This window comes from Artemia franciscana, chromosome 11, assembly GCF_032884065.1.
Source record: "Artemia franciscana chromosome 11, ASM3288406v1, whole genome shotgun sequence".
NCBI classification, from domain to species: domain Eukaryota; kingdom Metazoa; phylum Arthropoda; class Branchiopoda; order Anostraca; family Artemiidae; genus Artemia; species Artemia franciscana.
In genome coordinates this window covers 35,867-52,320 of record NC_088873.1, presented here as the reverse complement: position 1 = coordinate 52,320, position 16,454 = coordinate 35,867, and the positions used below count along the sequence as shown (strand labels likewise).

The window sequence follows — 16,454 nt, the reverse complement described above, 5'->3', positions numbered from 1 at the left end:
AGAACCAGATAAGATCTTATGACCGATTGATAATACCATATACCAAATGTGGTAAAGAACTGAGAACTGTTCAGTAAAAAGTCAAATAAATATGCAATTTTTTCGGGGTTGAAGTGCTGTATTTAAAAAGTAATTTGCCTACATATCAACTTCTAATCCAATATTATGACCCTAAAATTCCACTTTTCAATTTAGATGAATTTAAATGTCTCAAATTTGAAAACTAAATTTATCTTTATGTCTCAAACGATGTCCTGTAGTGAAAAATATATCTTAAGTAGATAAATTTGATTAGTTTTGATAGAAGAAATAGAACCTCGCTATTGCAGCTCGAAGTAAGCCCCTGAATTTCTAAAACAACTGGTTTGATATTTATTTCCCCTCGCAGAAAACGAAACAAAGCTACGAAAAAATAAAGGTGCTTAATACTAACAAACAAAACAAACAATAACAATAGTATCGTTTTTATTAATTTTTTTCAAACCTTTTAACAAGCTTAGGTTTCAGTACTGAGAAAAAATATACATTCATGTCTCAAACGGCATCGTATCCTATTACTAGAAGCAATTGCACCACTATTTTCAAACTAAGATATGATGGATGAAAACATTGAAATAGAAATGTCTTTTTACCAGGATTGTAGAATCTGTAAGGGTGGTTATCATCATTTTACCCATTTTTATGAGTCTAATATAGTCAATTTGGAACAAATGGACATCAAAATAGATGAAGAGAATCTGGAAGAGACGAGGAGAAAAATATTTAATGAAATGACTTCAAGTAGAATGGAGAGCAACTCAGTTTCAGATCAGTCAAATAAGAAAGTAATGGAAGAAAGTACACCCTTATTACCCCGAGAAAGCTCAAAACCATAAAGGAGGTATTTGAAAAGGTACAGTATACTAGAAAGCGATCAAGAAGAGCAAAATAAAAGATCAAGAAAAGCAGAGTTCCTCTACAGAAATTCTTCATAATCTTTGAGAAATGACAGAGAAGAATCATATGAAAGAGTTAGGCCACACAAAAATTCATTGTCGTTCTGGAAGAACTCCAGTTTATCCATTTTTGCTTAATATCGCTGCTAATGGCACTTATAAGAATATTCTGGCTTTTGTATTTTCAATAAATCTTTTTTACCATATTAATTTGGTCTTAGATTTGCATCGAAGCTGAATTATGGAGTATAAAATTTAAAACGACATTTATTAATGATCCGAGATGTATGAAAAGGGTCTTTTCATCAGAAATTTAATACAAAACACTTTTGAGTACAACAAACTGAACTAGTTGGTAAATTCTGTATGTCTTAGTTACCGACTGCGTATAAAAAAAACTAATACAAAGTACTGTTTGGTACAACAAACTTAACTAGTAGGTGAATTCCGAGTATTTTCCGAGTTGCTGACTGCGTATCAAATAAAAAATGTAATAAAATCACTTAAGCACTACAAACTCAAATAGTTGGTAAATTTCGAAAGTTTTAGCTACCGACTGTGTAAAAGTACTTTTAATTACACCAAGCTCAGCTAGTTGGTGATTTCCATGTCTTTTAGTAGGGGACTGAGCATCGAAAATTTGATAAAAGTACTTTCGAGTATAACACACTTAGAAAGAGGGTAAATTTTATGCGTTATGTTTGCTGTTTGAGTATAAAAAATTAAAATTAAATTTTTGATACTTAGTCACCAACTAGACCATTTGAAATTTACAAACTAGCTGAGTTTGTTGTACTCAAAAGCGCTTTTATTAAATTTCTTAATACCAATCGGCAACTAAAACTCTCGGAATTTACCAAGTAGCTGAGTTGTAATCAGGTGTTTTTTTTATGAGCAGTCAGCAGCTAAAAGACTCAGAAATTGTCAAGTAGTTGAATTTGTTGTACTCAGAGCCATTTTTATTAATTTTTTTTTTATACATGGTCGGTAACTAAAGCACTCAGGATTTACCAACTAGCTAATTTTTTGAACTAAAAGTGTATTTAATAAATTTTGTATTCAGTCACAGACTAAAACACTCGAAATTTACCAACTGGTTGAGTTCCTTGTGCTCAAAAGTACTTTTATTAAATTTTGATACTCATTCAGCAACTCAATCACTCAAACTTTACCAACTAGGTGAATTTGTTGTACTCAAAAGTGCGTTTATTAAATTTTTTTATACCCTTTCGGTAACAAAAGCACTCGGAATTTACCAATTAGCTGAGTTTGTTCTGTTCAAAAGTTCTTTTATTAAATTTCCGTATACCCATTCGGTAATTAAAACACTCAGAATTTAACAGTTAGCTGAGTTTTTTGTACTCGAAGGTTCTTTTATTAGATTTCTTAAGTTCAGTCAACATCTAAGAGACGTGGTAGTTACCAACTATCTGAGTTTACAGTACTCAAAATTGTTTTAAAATTTGATACGCAGTTGCCAATTTGAACACTTAAACTCTAGCAACTAGTTGAGTTTTAGTGATAAAAGTGTTTTTGTTAAATTTTTTGATATGTACTCAGTAGCCAAAACACTCAGTTTACCAATTAGTTCAGTTTGTTGCGCTCAAAAGTGCTTTTATTGAATTTTTAATATTAGTCAACAACTAAAGAATTCGGACTTTACCATGTAACCGAGTTTGTTGTACTCAAAAGGGCTTTTATTATATTTTTAATACTCAGTAATTAGCTAAAACCCGCGGAAACCAGAATATTTTGACTATCAAATTCAAGTAGCAAATAAAATCATTAACATCAAAATACATAACTTAAAGTCAAAATAAATCTAATTAAGTACACTGAACCAGTTAAAACGTTTGGTGCTTGCTTCATTTCGATTATAGGACTTTTTTAACAATTTTTAAAATATAGCCGATTTTATTAATTTCGTGAGAAACTTAGATTTCAGTTTGAGAGAAAAAAAATAATCATCTAAAAGTGTTTGACTACAGTTTTGGGTAAACGCAAGTAATAAACATGTTTGAAAAAAACAGCAATTTGGTGCTTTAGCTCAGGGCTCGAAGCTAGTGTGCAGAATTGAGTTGACTCGAAAGATATTACATAAGATCCAAATTAAACAATGCAAAAAACCTCCTGTTTGGGGTTAGTTTTTGTCACTGTTTGTGTAAATATGTGAAACTCTAGCAAATGATAGGTATTTTTTGTATCCTGTACAATTTCGGGTTGGCAAACGTAATTGACATGCTGGAAAGAAAAGTAATTTGATGCTTTAGATCAAGGTTTGAAGTTGGATATGTAGAATCTAGTTGACTCAAAAGATATAACGTAGGACACACACACACGCACACACACACACACACACACACACACACACACACACACACACACACACACACACACACACACACACACACACACACACACACACACACACACACACACACACACACACACACACACACACACACACACACACACACACACACACACACACACACACACACACACACACACACACACACACACACACACACACACACACACACACACACACACACACACACACACACACACACACACACACACACACACACAAACACACACACACACACGCACACACACACACACACACACACACACACACACACACACACACACACACACACACACACACACACGCACGCACACACACACACACACACACACACACACACACACACAAACACACACACTTCCGCCCCAGTCGGGTGGTGGCAGCTCACCTGTGAATTCCTAGTCCCTGGTGTGCATGACAAGTATCTATTTTCGTTACCTTACCTTATCTAACTTGAAACAAAACTAGCAGTGTAGTAATGTTTACCACATCGACATTAACTCAACAAAAAGTTAATTTAAAATGTAGCTCTTAACTTAGCTCAATTTTTACGTTTGACAAAAAAGTGAAATTTGTAACAGATAAACCTGTTAACCAATAGATAAACCAGTCTCACTTTTTATCATATTTAGGTTTACTTAACAAATTACAATATTTTCCAAGTTATTATGGCGATAGCTGCCCTCTCTGCCCCCCCCCCCAACGAATACCAATATATATATATATATATATATATATATATATATATATATATATATATATATATATATATATATATATATATATATATATATATATATATATATATATATACATTTCTGGATGAGCAATTAATAAATTTCGAAAACAAATGGATAAACTTAAAAAGCTTTTACGTCGTTCAGATGTAAGCACTTCATCTGCATCCCATATTTTCATTTTGTGAATAGTGTTTATGATGATTGTCTGGATCTTAGACGATGGCAATAATTGTATTATGGATTTCTAAGGCAACGTATGTGAAAGTAATAGCTTAAGTGAGAAAGTTTACACTTAAACTAACATAACCTAACCACTTACCATAGCAAAATATTTACATTGTGTGAATACAGCTTATTTTCCCAAAATTGTTATCCTTTATGTTTTAGTTGTGCAGTTAATTGGGAGGCAACATCATATAATGCCAAAACTTATGGATTCTACCTTATTACAACTGGACTTTTGGTGCCGTTAACCATCATAATATATAGTTATACATTTATAATAATGACAATACAAAGAGCCAAAGTTGGGAATACAGCTATCTCTTCTGGTGTTAGAATTAGGAGGACAAGGCAAAAAGCAGAAGCAAGAGCAACTATTATGATAGCCTGTATGATAGCAGGTAAGTGTATTTTTGTTTGATGTTATTCTATGGTCAACTGTAATAAATACGCTGTGATATGTTAATCGCTGTTTATGATTTTAAATTAGAAAGGGGTTAGAGGGAGAGGGAGGTTTAAAACATTTTAGATCTTTAATTTACTTAAAAGTATTGGCGCTACAAGTCCCAGTAGAGCAAGAACATTTACAAACTAAGGTACGTTTGTAAATCCAAAGACATTGTCCGTACAAAGATTATCAAAATAGTGTATTTTTAAGGTTACAATAACGGGTTGGAGTATGTAGTTTAAAATTATAGTGAGTGCTGGAGAGCCTAGTTTACCTTGAATTTCGGTTAGGTGGTCGGAGGCAGAGATAAATTAAAAGGCACTATATTATCCTGGATATGAATGTATGACGGTCGCTGTATATGTGATCGAAATATCTGAACTTTTTTACCTGTTTTTTCACTGTATAAATAAAGGGATTTATCCCACTTTCAAAATTTGTTTGTTCGTCATAAAACTGCAGTGTAGTCTAAGAAAAAAACATACCTAGTTTAAGGTGTTACGTCGAAAATACATCGTATACGTGGGAAATGAGACTATCCAAATGAACAACTATAAGCTAAACACTTTGGTTGCAATTAGACGACACGGAAGGCTTTGCCACCTTCACTGGAAACTTTATATAACTTCTGGGCAAAATTAAAGAAGGAAATTTGTATCAAGACTTTGAATGAACTTTGTCAGTGAATTCTCTCTGAAAATAAACTAGTGAATAAATCAGAAATTTATCATTTTGTGAATGATCCCAAAAGTTTTTTTATTTTTATGTGTATAAAAATACTAGTTTTAATTCTATTATTTTAGCAATACTACTGAAGACGGTTGCTGTAGATGTGATCAAAATATCTGGACTTTTTACCTGTTTTTTTTCACTGTCTAAATAAATGGATTTATCCCCATTAGAAAATTCATTTGTTCGTCATAGAACGGTAGTGTGGTCTAAATAAAAAATACTAGTTTAAGGTGTTACGTAGAAAATAACAGTGATTTGTGGGTGTTTTTCGCTTGGAAGATTATTTAAATTTATTTCTGCTCATTTGTCTGAATGGAGCTCTAAACGTTCCAATAAAAGAACTTGTTTTTGGGAGTTTTTTTATTAATTTATATATTAAATGCAATCCAGGAAACTCAATGGGCTCAAGGAAGCCTGATTTTGGAATACTTATAGTCTTAAATAAAGTTAATAACAGAAAACTGGTAGCCTGGTAGTCTATTTTTTCTTATGAAATATTTGTTAACAAAAAGTTAAGAATAATTTTCTCAAGTTCAATCAATCAAGTCTAATCTCCTGTGCTTATACAATAATAAGTAATGTTTGTGTCACTGGTGATAGCTTTTTACTCTCCTTAAATTTAATTTTTCAATTACTCCTTCTTATAATTAGGAAATAAATTATATGTCAGACTTATATTTTCGTCAAAAATATATCGTTAAATCACTAATAGTTTTTATTAACATGACTGGATATTTAATTTTAATAAAAATTTTGCTTGTTGTATTTTCTTTTTTATGTTTTCATGTTTGCCTCTTGAAAGCTTTTAAACATCTATTCACAATTAAACAAGTGTCTTGGACAGTCACGTAAGCAGTAATTTTGTTTAATCACAGGGGGTAAATTTTATTTAGTCACAGTGGATGAATTTTTCAGTGAACAACTTTAAAAGACAACAAAATAGTTTAATTCTGTTTAGTGCAAGGAAAAACAAGAAAATCGTAAACATCTTTCAATAACATCAATTTCAATCCAGGGAAATATGTCCACCTTTCTAATAAAATAAATTTACAAAGCCAGTGTTTTTTGTGTTCTACTGTATTTGCATATTTTGTAGCCCTTATATCTAGGGCTACATTGACATTTTGCCCAGAGAAATACACTTTTTATACTGTTTGACTTTTTCGGCTAAAATATACTGCATAAAGAATTCACCTTATACTATATGGGATGGCAGAGGCAATCCAAGGCACATGAGGCGTTGAAGGACGCAAAGTTGTTTTCTGATGTCTTCTTAGCCTTTAGATTGTACTTATTCTAGCGTTTTTATGTTGAAATGCATTTTCTATATAAATCACGGTTCATCGTCAAATTTATTTGTTCGTCATAGAACGGCAGTAAGGTCTAATAAAAGAATACCCAATTTAAGGGGCTTTGTCAGTCATGTTAATAAAAACTATTAGTGATTTAAAGCTATTTTTTAGACGAAAATTTAAGTCTGACATATAATTTATTTCCTAAGTATAAGAAGGAGTAATTGAGAAATTATATTTAAGGAGAGTAAAAAGCTATCACCAGTGACACAAACATTACATATTATTGTATAAGCACAAGAGATTAGACTTGATTGATTGAACTTGAGAAAATTATTCTTAACTTTTTGTTAACAAATATTTCATAAGAAAAAATAGACTAACAGGCTACCAGTTTTCTGTTATTAACTTTATTTAAGACTATAAGTATTCCAAAATCAGGCTTCCTTGAGCCCATTGAGTTTCCTGGAGAGGGATTCTATCCCGTGAAATACATAAAAGCGTGGAAAACCACGACAGAAGCTTAAATTTTCCGGGTATAAAAAATTATTAAAATACACCTTTCAGGCAAAATGTCTCGGCCTGGTTTTTGTACTACATCTCCCTTCCCTCGAGAGCAGCTTTTGAAGAGATGCGTGATTATATTCCCCTTTAAAAGATGATAATTCTTAAGGAAGTTTAATTTGCTCCATGGTATTACAGGTCCATTCAGAATTTTTCTTTTTAAAGGATATCCTAAATGCAAGGAAATAGAAATAAAATCTAATGTTACTTATAATATTCTAGAAAAAAAGTCCCATTTCCAAGACATTCTGCCAGAAAAATTAAATTTCCCAAGAGACTGTCATCTTATGTTGTATTTTGTGAGTTTAGATGAAAAAATTCCTCCGAAGCCAAAAGTAGTTAGCCACCACAAATTACTGTAAAGAAACCCTACTTTTTGAGAAACACTTTAAAAAAGAAAAACTACTTTTAAAGAAACACTACGTTTGTCAGTTCACCAAACTGACAAACCTAAATCAACAAAACTTAAAGTACCTACTGCATGCCTTTTTTAAAATATACTACACATTTTGCTTTTATCTGCCTGTCCCTATGCATCTGTTATGTTTACAAATATGAACTGAAATGATATGTATCATAGGAAGTGCAATAGCACTAGCTAAATAAAGAGCAATACGGGCATATTTTTTTTTTAAGACTAGGGCAATTTGTGTAAAAGGAGTTGTAGTAGAAACTTCGAAAGGGGCTCATTTGATTTGAAATCGAAAGGGTTAGTGCCCTTTTTAGCGGTCAAAAGAAATTGGAGGGAAACCAGCAACCAGTAGGGGTGTACTCCCCGTCCATCATCTCTCCCAACACATCCAATGAAAATTTTTAAATAGCCAATATGTTCACCGTAGTTAAAAGATCTGGAAATTATGTCTTTGAGAATGACAACCCCTTTCCACAGCCACCAGGGAAAGGGTTTTAATTTATGCCCTGGGGGCATATATGGTTTATGTAGAAAGGGTGGTCATATAAACTTCGGAGGGGTCTCATTGGATTGGCAATCAGAAGTTCTAGTGTCCTTTTTAAGCGTCAAAAGGATCGGAGGGCAGCTACCCCCCCAAAAACTTTTTATTGTCCCTAGTTGCATCTGATAGAAATTTTGAGATTATAATTTTAGAGAGAGAGAGAGAAAAAAAAAATTATTTCACTTTTATAATAACACTTTTAAAAGCACCATTTCCCTACATTATCAAAAAAATCATAAATCTTAAATACCAAAACAATGGTCCCTATTTAACCCATGAAAAGTCGGCCTATCAGTCTCTTGAACTATATCATAAGGAAGGGACTCCCATATAGAAGGAAGAACAGGGTAAATTGAAAATGTAGACCTTGTAGACATTTCGATTGGTTTTCTAATCGCTGACAATTCCTTGTCTCATATTCAGGCTCATCTCTCTTAAACACACAAACCAAACATTCAGTTGCATTTTTATGCAACATATCAAACATAAATAGAGCCTTATAAAAATTAAAAAGACCTGAAACTGGTAAAATATTAATTTTTTTTTATAACTATCTCAAACTGATATATGATTGTCACAAATAACAAGAACCCGAATTGCCGAATTTTGGAGAGCACGTAATGACTACAAATGTATTTGAAAAGTAAATGACCCCACCAACCAACAATAAATCAAATAAGAGTGGACAATAGAAAAATAAGTCAATCTAAGTATATTAACTCGGAAAAAATATTTCAATTTCTCAGAATCCCTACATTCCGAGCAATTTAAGATGATTTACATTGTACATACTTAGAGAAACTAAGAATCTCATCTACTGTTACTCCAAGATATTTCACAGAAGGTACACGTGCCATACGGTAAGATCCCACATTTATCTCCTTTAACCAAGGATAATAATCGGGTGATCTAGAAAAAATTACCCAATGAGATTTCTTATAATTTATTTTTAGATAATTAACACTTATCCACTTTTCTATCCTCGACATACTACCTCTTGTCACAGTTAAGTATTCTCTTTCTGTTCTTGCTACCACCGTAAGACATGTATCATCCGCACACAGTAATAAAGCTTCATTAGGGTTCCATTGTCTATGGCCCCTTCCAATATTAATATACAGCCCACCAAGCGCTAAATATAGCTCATTTACATATATTGCAAACAATAGTGGTTCATTATTGTGGTTAATAATAATAATTATTATTATTATTATTAGAAAGGGTGGTGCCACTATCAGTGGGTCGAGGCTCAGGCCTTCAAGGCCCATTGCCTCTATACCGCAAAAACTATGATCTGCTTATGGTTAGGGGAGCCAATGATGGATTTGGCCTCCCCACCCTTACTATATATCTTCCTGGCTATCGGATTTCTCCTTTCCTTATTATGTCCTCCAGCTTAACAATAGCATTACTAAAATATCTTAAGTCGGTGTCTAATCCTAGCTAATTATTGTTTTATCAGATGCCTTCTTGTTTCCACAGTGGCCATCTTGTAATTTTGGCCTAGTGGGGATTCACCCCTCCCTATTCGGGAAAGAGGTGTCTTCAAATTTCCAGTTTCTGTTATGGCTTCTGTAACCATTCTCGCTTCTGTAACCATTCTTGTTTAGGCAGAGTAGGGCTGAGTTTTGGAAGTAATTCCTTTGTTTCCTTACACCCCAAATGCCTATTCCGATTTTTTTCAGCTCTCTCATTTCTCCAACCCCTCACTGTCACCTTTCAGCAACTCTGAGAAATTTGGATCACAGGCTCTAGACCATAATATCTCAGTGATGTCCCAGCCTTAACTGTATCATCTACCACCTCATTACCCTTTATTCCAGAGTACCTTGGGGCCCTTATCAGGGTAATTTGGTTTCCTCTGGGTGCTAAGCTATTCAGGGCTTCGTAGCTTTCCAATTGTCTATTTCACCGGCTCTTTATATTCTGAAGATCCTTTAGCCTCGATTGATATTCAGTTAAGATATATGTATCTTTTCCGGCACTTCCCATTTCCAACAGTCCTCCACTTGCCCGTTGTGTTCCGAACATTTCAGCTTGAGAAACTGTAGCAAATTTTCATAGGTGACAACTGATTGCCTCCTTGTCCACATCAGGAGTATTGTGATATATTACTACTCCTGTCCCTGATTTTCCTTCAAACCCCGAAATATCAGCATAACATATAATCGTGTTGCTTTGGTGGAGTTGCTCTATCTCCTGCTCCACTTCTTTTCTGTCCTTCATTACAATTTTTAATTGCTTCTCCGGTTTTATTGTTGGGATAATATTATATCTAGGCATATGGAGCTTCTTGCACTGAAGCAATAAGCCACAGACGCCAACATGGTCTTTATTTTTCCCATCTCGTATCTGCTGTCTTTGGGTCCACATACCGTTTACCTGTAGTCTAACAGCACTTTTACTGTTGCTTCCTATAGACAATTTTCAACGGATATAAGTCCTAAGATATGCTCCATGGATGTCACAGTGGTTCTATGATATGTTGATGTAATCATTAAGCATACTAACCTTTGAACCCATATTAAGTGGGTTATGTGGCTCGCAATTCTAGTTGAATTAACCCAAACCACCATTCAATATGATAGAATTAGTCTATTTACCGTCTTATATAAATAAATGACCTTATTGGGGATCAAGCACCATTCGATCCCGACATTCGTTGACATTGAACTAGGCAAGCAGTTGTTTTCTGTGCCTTTTAAAGACAATGAGCTTTCCAGCTCAGTTGATGATTAATCATAACCCCTAAGTATTTCATCTGATTTTGCAGGGATAATGGATGATCATATATTTTTAGAACAAAGAGAGCTTGCCATTTCCTCTTTTTTGTGATTAATACTACTTCGGTATTTTCAGGCACTAGGCGTAATTTATGATTATGTGACCATATTTGAATTTTGTCCATTTTGTGCTGTTTCAATTTAAACAGCATCCTTGGACATTTTCCTCTCAGTAAGGATAGTAGGTCATCCGCATATGCCTGGCTATATCGAGATTGCTGTTTCATTAAATTCAGCAGGCTGTTCTTGACCAGTTTCCACATATATGGGGAAATTACTCCCCCCCCCCCTGCGGGCATCCTTTCTGAACATTCTTTGATTTTTTTATTCCCTTTAGCTCAACAACAATCTGTCGATTCAGAATTCCATTTATGAATAGATCTAGCTATAGATCTAGCTTTGGAGTGATAGCTTTTTACTCTTCTTTAATATTATCTCTGAGTTAATACTTATTATGATTAGAGAAGAAATTATATGACAGACTTAAATTTTCATCTAAAAAGTAGCTTTAAATGGCTAATAGTTTTTATTAACATGAATAAATATTTAATTCAAATGAAAATTTTGCTTGTATTTTTCTATTTTATGTTTTAATATTTGCCTCTCGAAAGTTTTTAAACATCTTATTCGCAATTAATCAAGTAACCTGGATAGGCACGTAAGTAGTAGTTTTGTTTAGTCACAGGGGAAGAACTTTAAAAGACAGCAAAAATAGGTTGATTCTTCGCAGTTAAGGAAAAACAAGAAAAATCGTAAACATCTTTCAATAGCTTCAATTTCAATCAAGGGGAACCGTTCCACTTTTCTAATAAGGTAAATTTGCAAGGCCAGTGTTTTATGTGTTCTACTGTATTTGCATATTTTGTAGCCCTTATATCTAGGGCTACATATGTTATTTTGCTCTAGGAAATATATTTTTATATCTTTTGATTTTCTTGGCTAAAATCTGCTGCATAAAGAACTCACCTTATATTATATGGGGTGGCAGGGGAAATTCAAGGCACATGAGGCGTTGACGGATGCGAAGTTGTCTTCTGATGTCTTATCTACCTTTAGATTTTACTTATTCTAGTGTTTTTATGTGGAGATACATTTTCTATATAAAGTACAGTTGTTGCTGAGACATCAAATATGCGATTCTTCATATAATTTAATAAAAAAAATAAGTTTTTTTTTTCAACTGGAAGAAAGAAGTTACGCTACAACTTAAATTGTTCAGAAATAATTCCGAATATAGAGGGGTTACTCCCTCCTCAGTATACCACTCTTAACGCTAAAGTTTTTATTACTTTTAAAACAGCTTCTTGTTCTCCTAATCAAACAATTCTTGTCTTTCATGATTCGTTTTTAATAAATTGTTATATCACACTTTAGGATAAAGACCGAGGTCTATAGGAGGGGGCAAATGGTTGAGTTTGGTTGAATTCCGCTACTGTAAAATTGTCCAATGGGAGTTAACCCCTGTAAACTTCCCTTTCTGAGGAAAACTCTCCCCATGAAAACCCTCATCAGCTGAAAATTTCTCCTCCTTAAAAATGTCTATATACTTCCCAATAACAAATACTTTACGTTAACAATGATCCATAGCTTACAGCCATAGCAAAAATTATAGCTTACAGCCCTTTCCCCATTGCTGTGAGGCGTCGCGTCGCCCCCAAAGGCATAGCTATAAGACCTTTACCCTACGCTGAATAGAATGCCTATCTCTAAATTTTCATCTTACGACCTTGGGGAAAAATGGCGTATAGATAGAAAGATAGATAGATAGATTTATTTTCAATATAATAGTAAAACAATTACATAAAAATCTACAAATCCCCACATAGGCTCCATGGGCTTTAGGAGGAGGATTATAAAAAAAAATCAGATGGACATTAAACATTTAAACTCTTAACATTTAAACATAAAAAAATAACATTAACATTTAAGTATATAAACATAACCATTTCAACATAAATATTTCAACTCTGAACATGCAAAGCATTTGCTTCATGAATTGAAAAAAGACAAAGAGAGTTTAGACAAAAATAGCCACGAGGACCACACTGCCTTTCTATAACAAACAAACACAAAGTAAAAACAAGAGGGAAAATCTTTTCAAGAAAGTGGAAATCAATTCAGTGGATTTATCGGCCCTATGTCCAAGGGCCGTCTTCAGCACAATACGAGAAAGAAAAACACTATATATATATATATAAATTCATAAACTTACATTAGAATGTAAAAATTAAAACTAATTATGTTTTAGAAGCAAACTTTTTAAAAACAGCCCTAGCTTCCTTACTTCAACAAAGTTCAACCAGGACTGATAAATAAAATGAAGTGAGATGATAATTTCATTCAAGCAAAACATAACAAAATGATTAAATGCTAGATTTCAAAGCTAACCTTGCGTTTTTGGCAGCCTGCCTCAAAGGTCTTTTTGTCACTGGTTCAATACTATTATAAATTGGTGCAGTAACATATTTTGTTAGATCATTTTTAATTAAGTTTGAGCATAAAGAATTTAGTAAGTACTCCCCCAAGTCCCCGTTCAAAGAAATATTATTATTTATTTTGAGACTTATTTTGATTGATTCCCAAACCACCTGTTTTATCCCCAAATCATTACTGATTAATGAAGATTTTTCAAAAAGTGTCGTGTGGGAGGGATTATTAAATATGTGCCAACCTAAACCAGAATCAAAGGAATTATTGGGACTATTTAAAATTAATGCCTTATCTATGTCTTTTTTTATGCTGGTGTAGCCATTTTTCTAGATTCTAATGGTCCTGCCAACACAGTAATTTCAACAGTCGCAAGGTATTTGATAGTCCCCCCTTTGCCGAGTAACTGGGGTTTTATCTTTACCAGAATTTAAGAAATTAATGATTTTAAAATTATTAGTAAAAACTACATACAGATTATTTTTGTGCAAATATTTTTTAATTTTGTAGTGATTTTTGGGATATACGGAAGATAAATAATATTTGAGGGCTTATCAGTAGTCTCATATTGTGAAACTCTTCAATTTTACAGGAATGTCCTTTTAGTCTATGGCTAATCATCTTATTGACAAAGGTAACAAGGTATCCATTACCAAAAAGAATATCTCTGATAAAAATTTTTTCTACATTTATGTTCGAATATTCGATTTATATATCATTTATATTCGATATTTATATTCTACATTTATATTCGATTTATATATCTATTGTTTTGTGTTGGCTTTCGATAGATACTAAAATCCAGTTTATCAGCATTACGAAAAAATAAAACATCTAAAAACGGTAGTTTATTTTCAATTTCAACTTCTAGGGTGAACTGCAGATTTTGGTCATAAGAATTAAGATGATCTAAGAAACCCCGAAGTTCAGTTTCCCATAATTCCAAAGTGAAATTACGTCATCCATATAGCGACCAAAATAGACGTGTTTTAAAAAATTAAAATTTTGTGCCTAAGTTTTAAGGTTCTGGACATAAATATTTGCCAGTAGCACGGATAAAGGTGCCCCCATTGATAACCCATTTACGAAAACCAATTGGCCCCCATGGGTAACCCATCTGGCCCCATGGGTAACCCACTTTCGGCCAAGGGCCGAAATATCCACCGAATTGATTTCCACTGTCTTGAAAAGATTTTCCCTATTGTTTCTACTTTGTGTTTGTTTGAAAGAGAGTTTATTAAGTAAGTTTTATCAAACTGCAATGAATCATCACATCTATAAATATAACAATAATAATAATAATAATAATAATAATAATAATAATAATAATAATAATAATAATAATAATAATAATAATAATAATAATAATAATAAAATGGATAGCACTAAAAATTAATCACATGAAAAATTAATAACATGAAAACAAGAAAAAACTTACGAGTATTTTTAAGATGCCAAACGAATGGCAATCTCTAGCCGAATCGGGAAGGGTGCTCCATGTCAAATGACACGCAACAAAAGGATTAAAATCGGATCTTATTGTTGGTGTATGCGGAAATTGGATATTTAGAAAACTACGGAGCTGATAATTTGACTGATCAGATACAAAAGAAGACGTAAATCTAAGGGTTCTAGGAATTTCACCATGGAATTGAAAAAAAGCAAAAGACGAACAGGAAAGATTATTAAGTTTTCAATATCAAGTAACAGTTTAGTTGTCAAACGATTTACATCCTAGATAATATTTATAGCTTTATTGTAAGTATTCGAAAGCAGTTTGAGAAAAGGGAAAGTATACATCTATATGACTGGACAATAAGAAACATGAGAATGTATTAAGCTATGAAATAGGATTCATAGAATTGGTCAAGGAAAAATATACCTGAGTTTTCTTAGAATACCGAGGTTTTGGCATACCTTCATTTTAATCAAATCAATTTAGTATTTCAAAGATAAATTTTTATTTAGCAGGATACCTAGGAAACGGACATGGCCATCCTTTGGTCTACTAATAAAGCCTTTAGATATGTGGATTTCAGATAATTGAGGACAAGCCTAAGATACACGAGAGAAAAAAAAAACTAGTTTTTGAAGCATTTAAGGCAAGAGAGTTAGCATCAACGCAAATTGAAACTCTCGAAGAGGTCCACTAACTTTGTGCGAACCTCATCCTTTGTTCTTCCAAAAGTTATAAGGGTGGTATCAAGACAATCTTAGAGGGTCTCAAATAGTAGGCTAAACAGAGACAACTAAGAAATTGGCCGATAGTTGGCTGGATCATTTCGTGTCCCCCTCCTTATATAACATGATGACTCGAGCCTGCTTGAGATTACTCGGGAAAATACCGTGCTGAAAGGAGATATTAACATGTTTTGTTCAGGGAGAACTAATGGAAGGAAATATGAGCTTAATTACTTTAATAGGAATAATATCAGGGCTAGACGACGAAGATTTTTTCAATCCCATCATAATTTTAGTAATTTCTATCACCGTCACTGGTTCCCAAAACATTGATTTAATACAAGGTCGCCCAAGATATGATCTGAAGTTGGATCTTGAAGGAGAAGAACTAACAGCCAAAGCGGTCCTTTACCAATATTCGCAAAGTATGGAGTAAATGCATCTTGAACATTCAGCTCATCCTTGATAATTTTGCCATCGAGATCCAAAAAAGAAGGGACAGATGGAGATTGAAAAGAAGGCCTAAGAACAGAATTTATAACCTGCCAAATTTTTCGAAAATCTTTACCTCAATCTAAAAAACAATTAAAATAATGCTGGTAGGTCTTCCGACACACAGAATTATAAATATTCCTGTAAATTTTAAACCACTGAAAGCAAATAGCTTTCATTGAGGGGCTAACAGACTTAAAGGCTCTCCAGATATTATTTTTTCTCCCTAAATTCCTAAGGAAACCAGGGGTCATCCAAGGATCTAGAGGAAAGGCCTTCTTAGACTTACGATTAGAAGGTGAAACGGAACAAAT

At 33.3% G+C, this 16,454-nt stretch overlaps 1 protein-coding gene across 1 annotated transcript in view; it reads left to right on the top strand.

Moving 5' to 3' along the window:
• Window positions 1–4,433: 4,433 nt before the first annotated feature.
• The window catches only part of LOC136032643 (green-sensitive opsin-2-like), a gene marked incomplete at its 5' end in the record, with an annotated part of 37,524 nt that continues 25,503 nt past the window's right edge, over window positions 4,434–16,454 (top strand). The window contains 1 exon segment of the mRNA XM_065712918.1: window positions 4,434–4,669. Within this exon segment, the coding sequence (XP_065568990.1) occupies window positions 4,434–4,669 (236 nt within the window).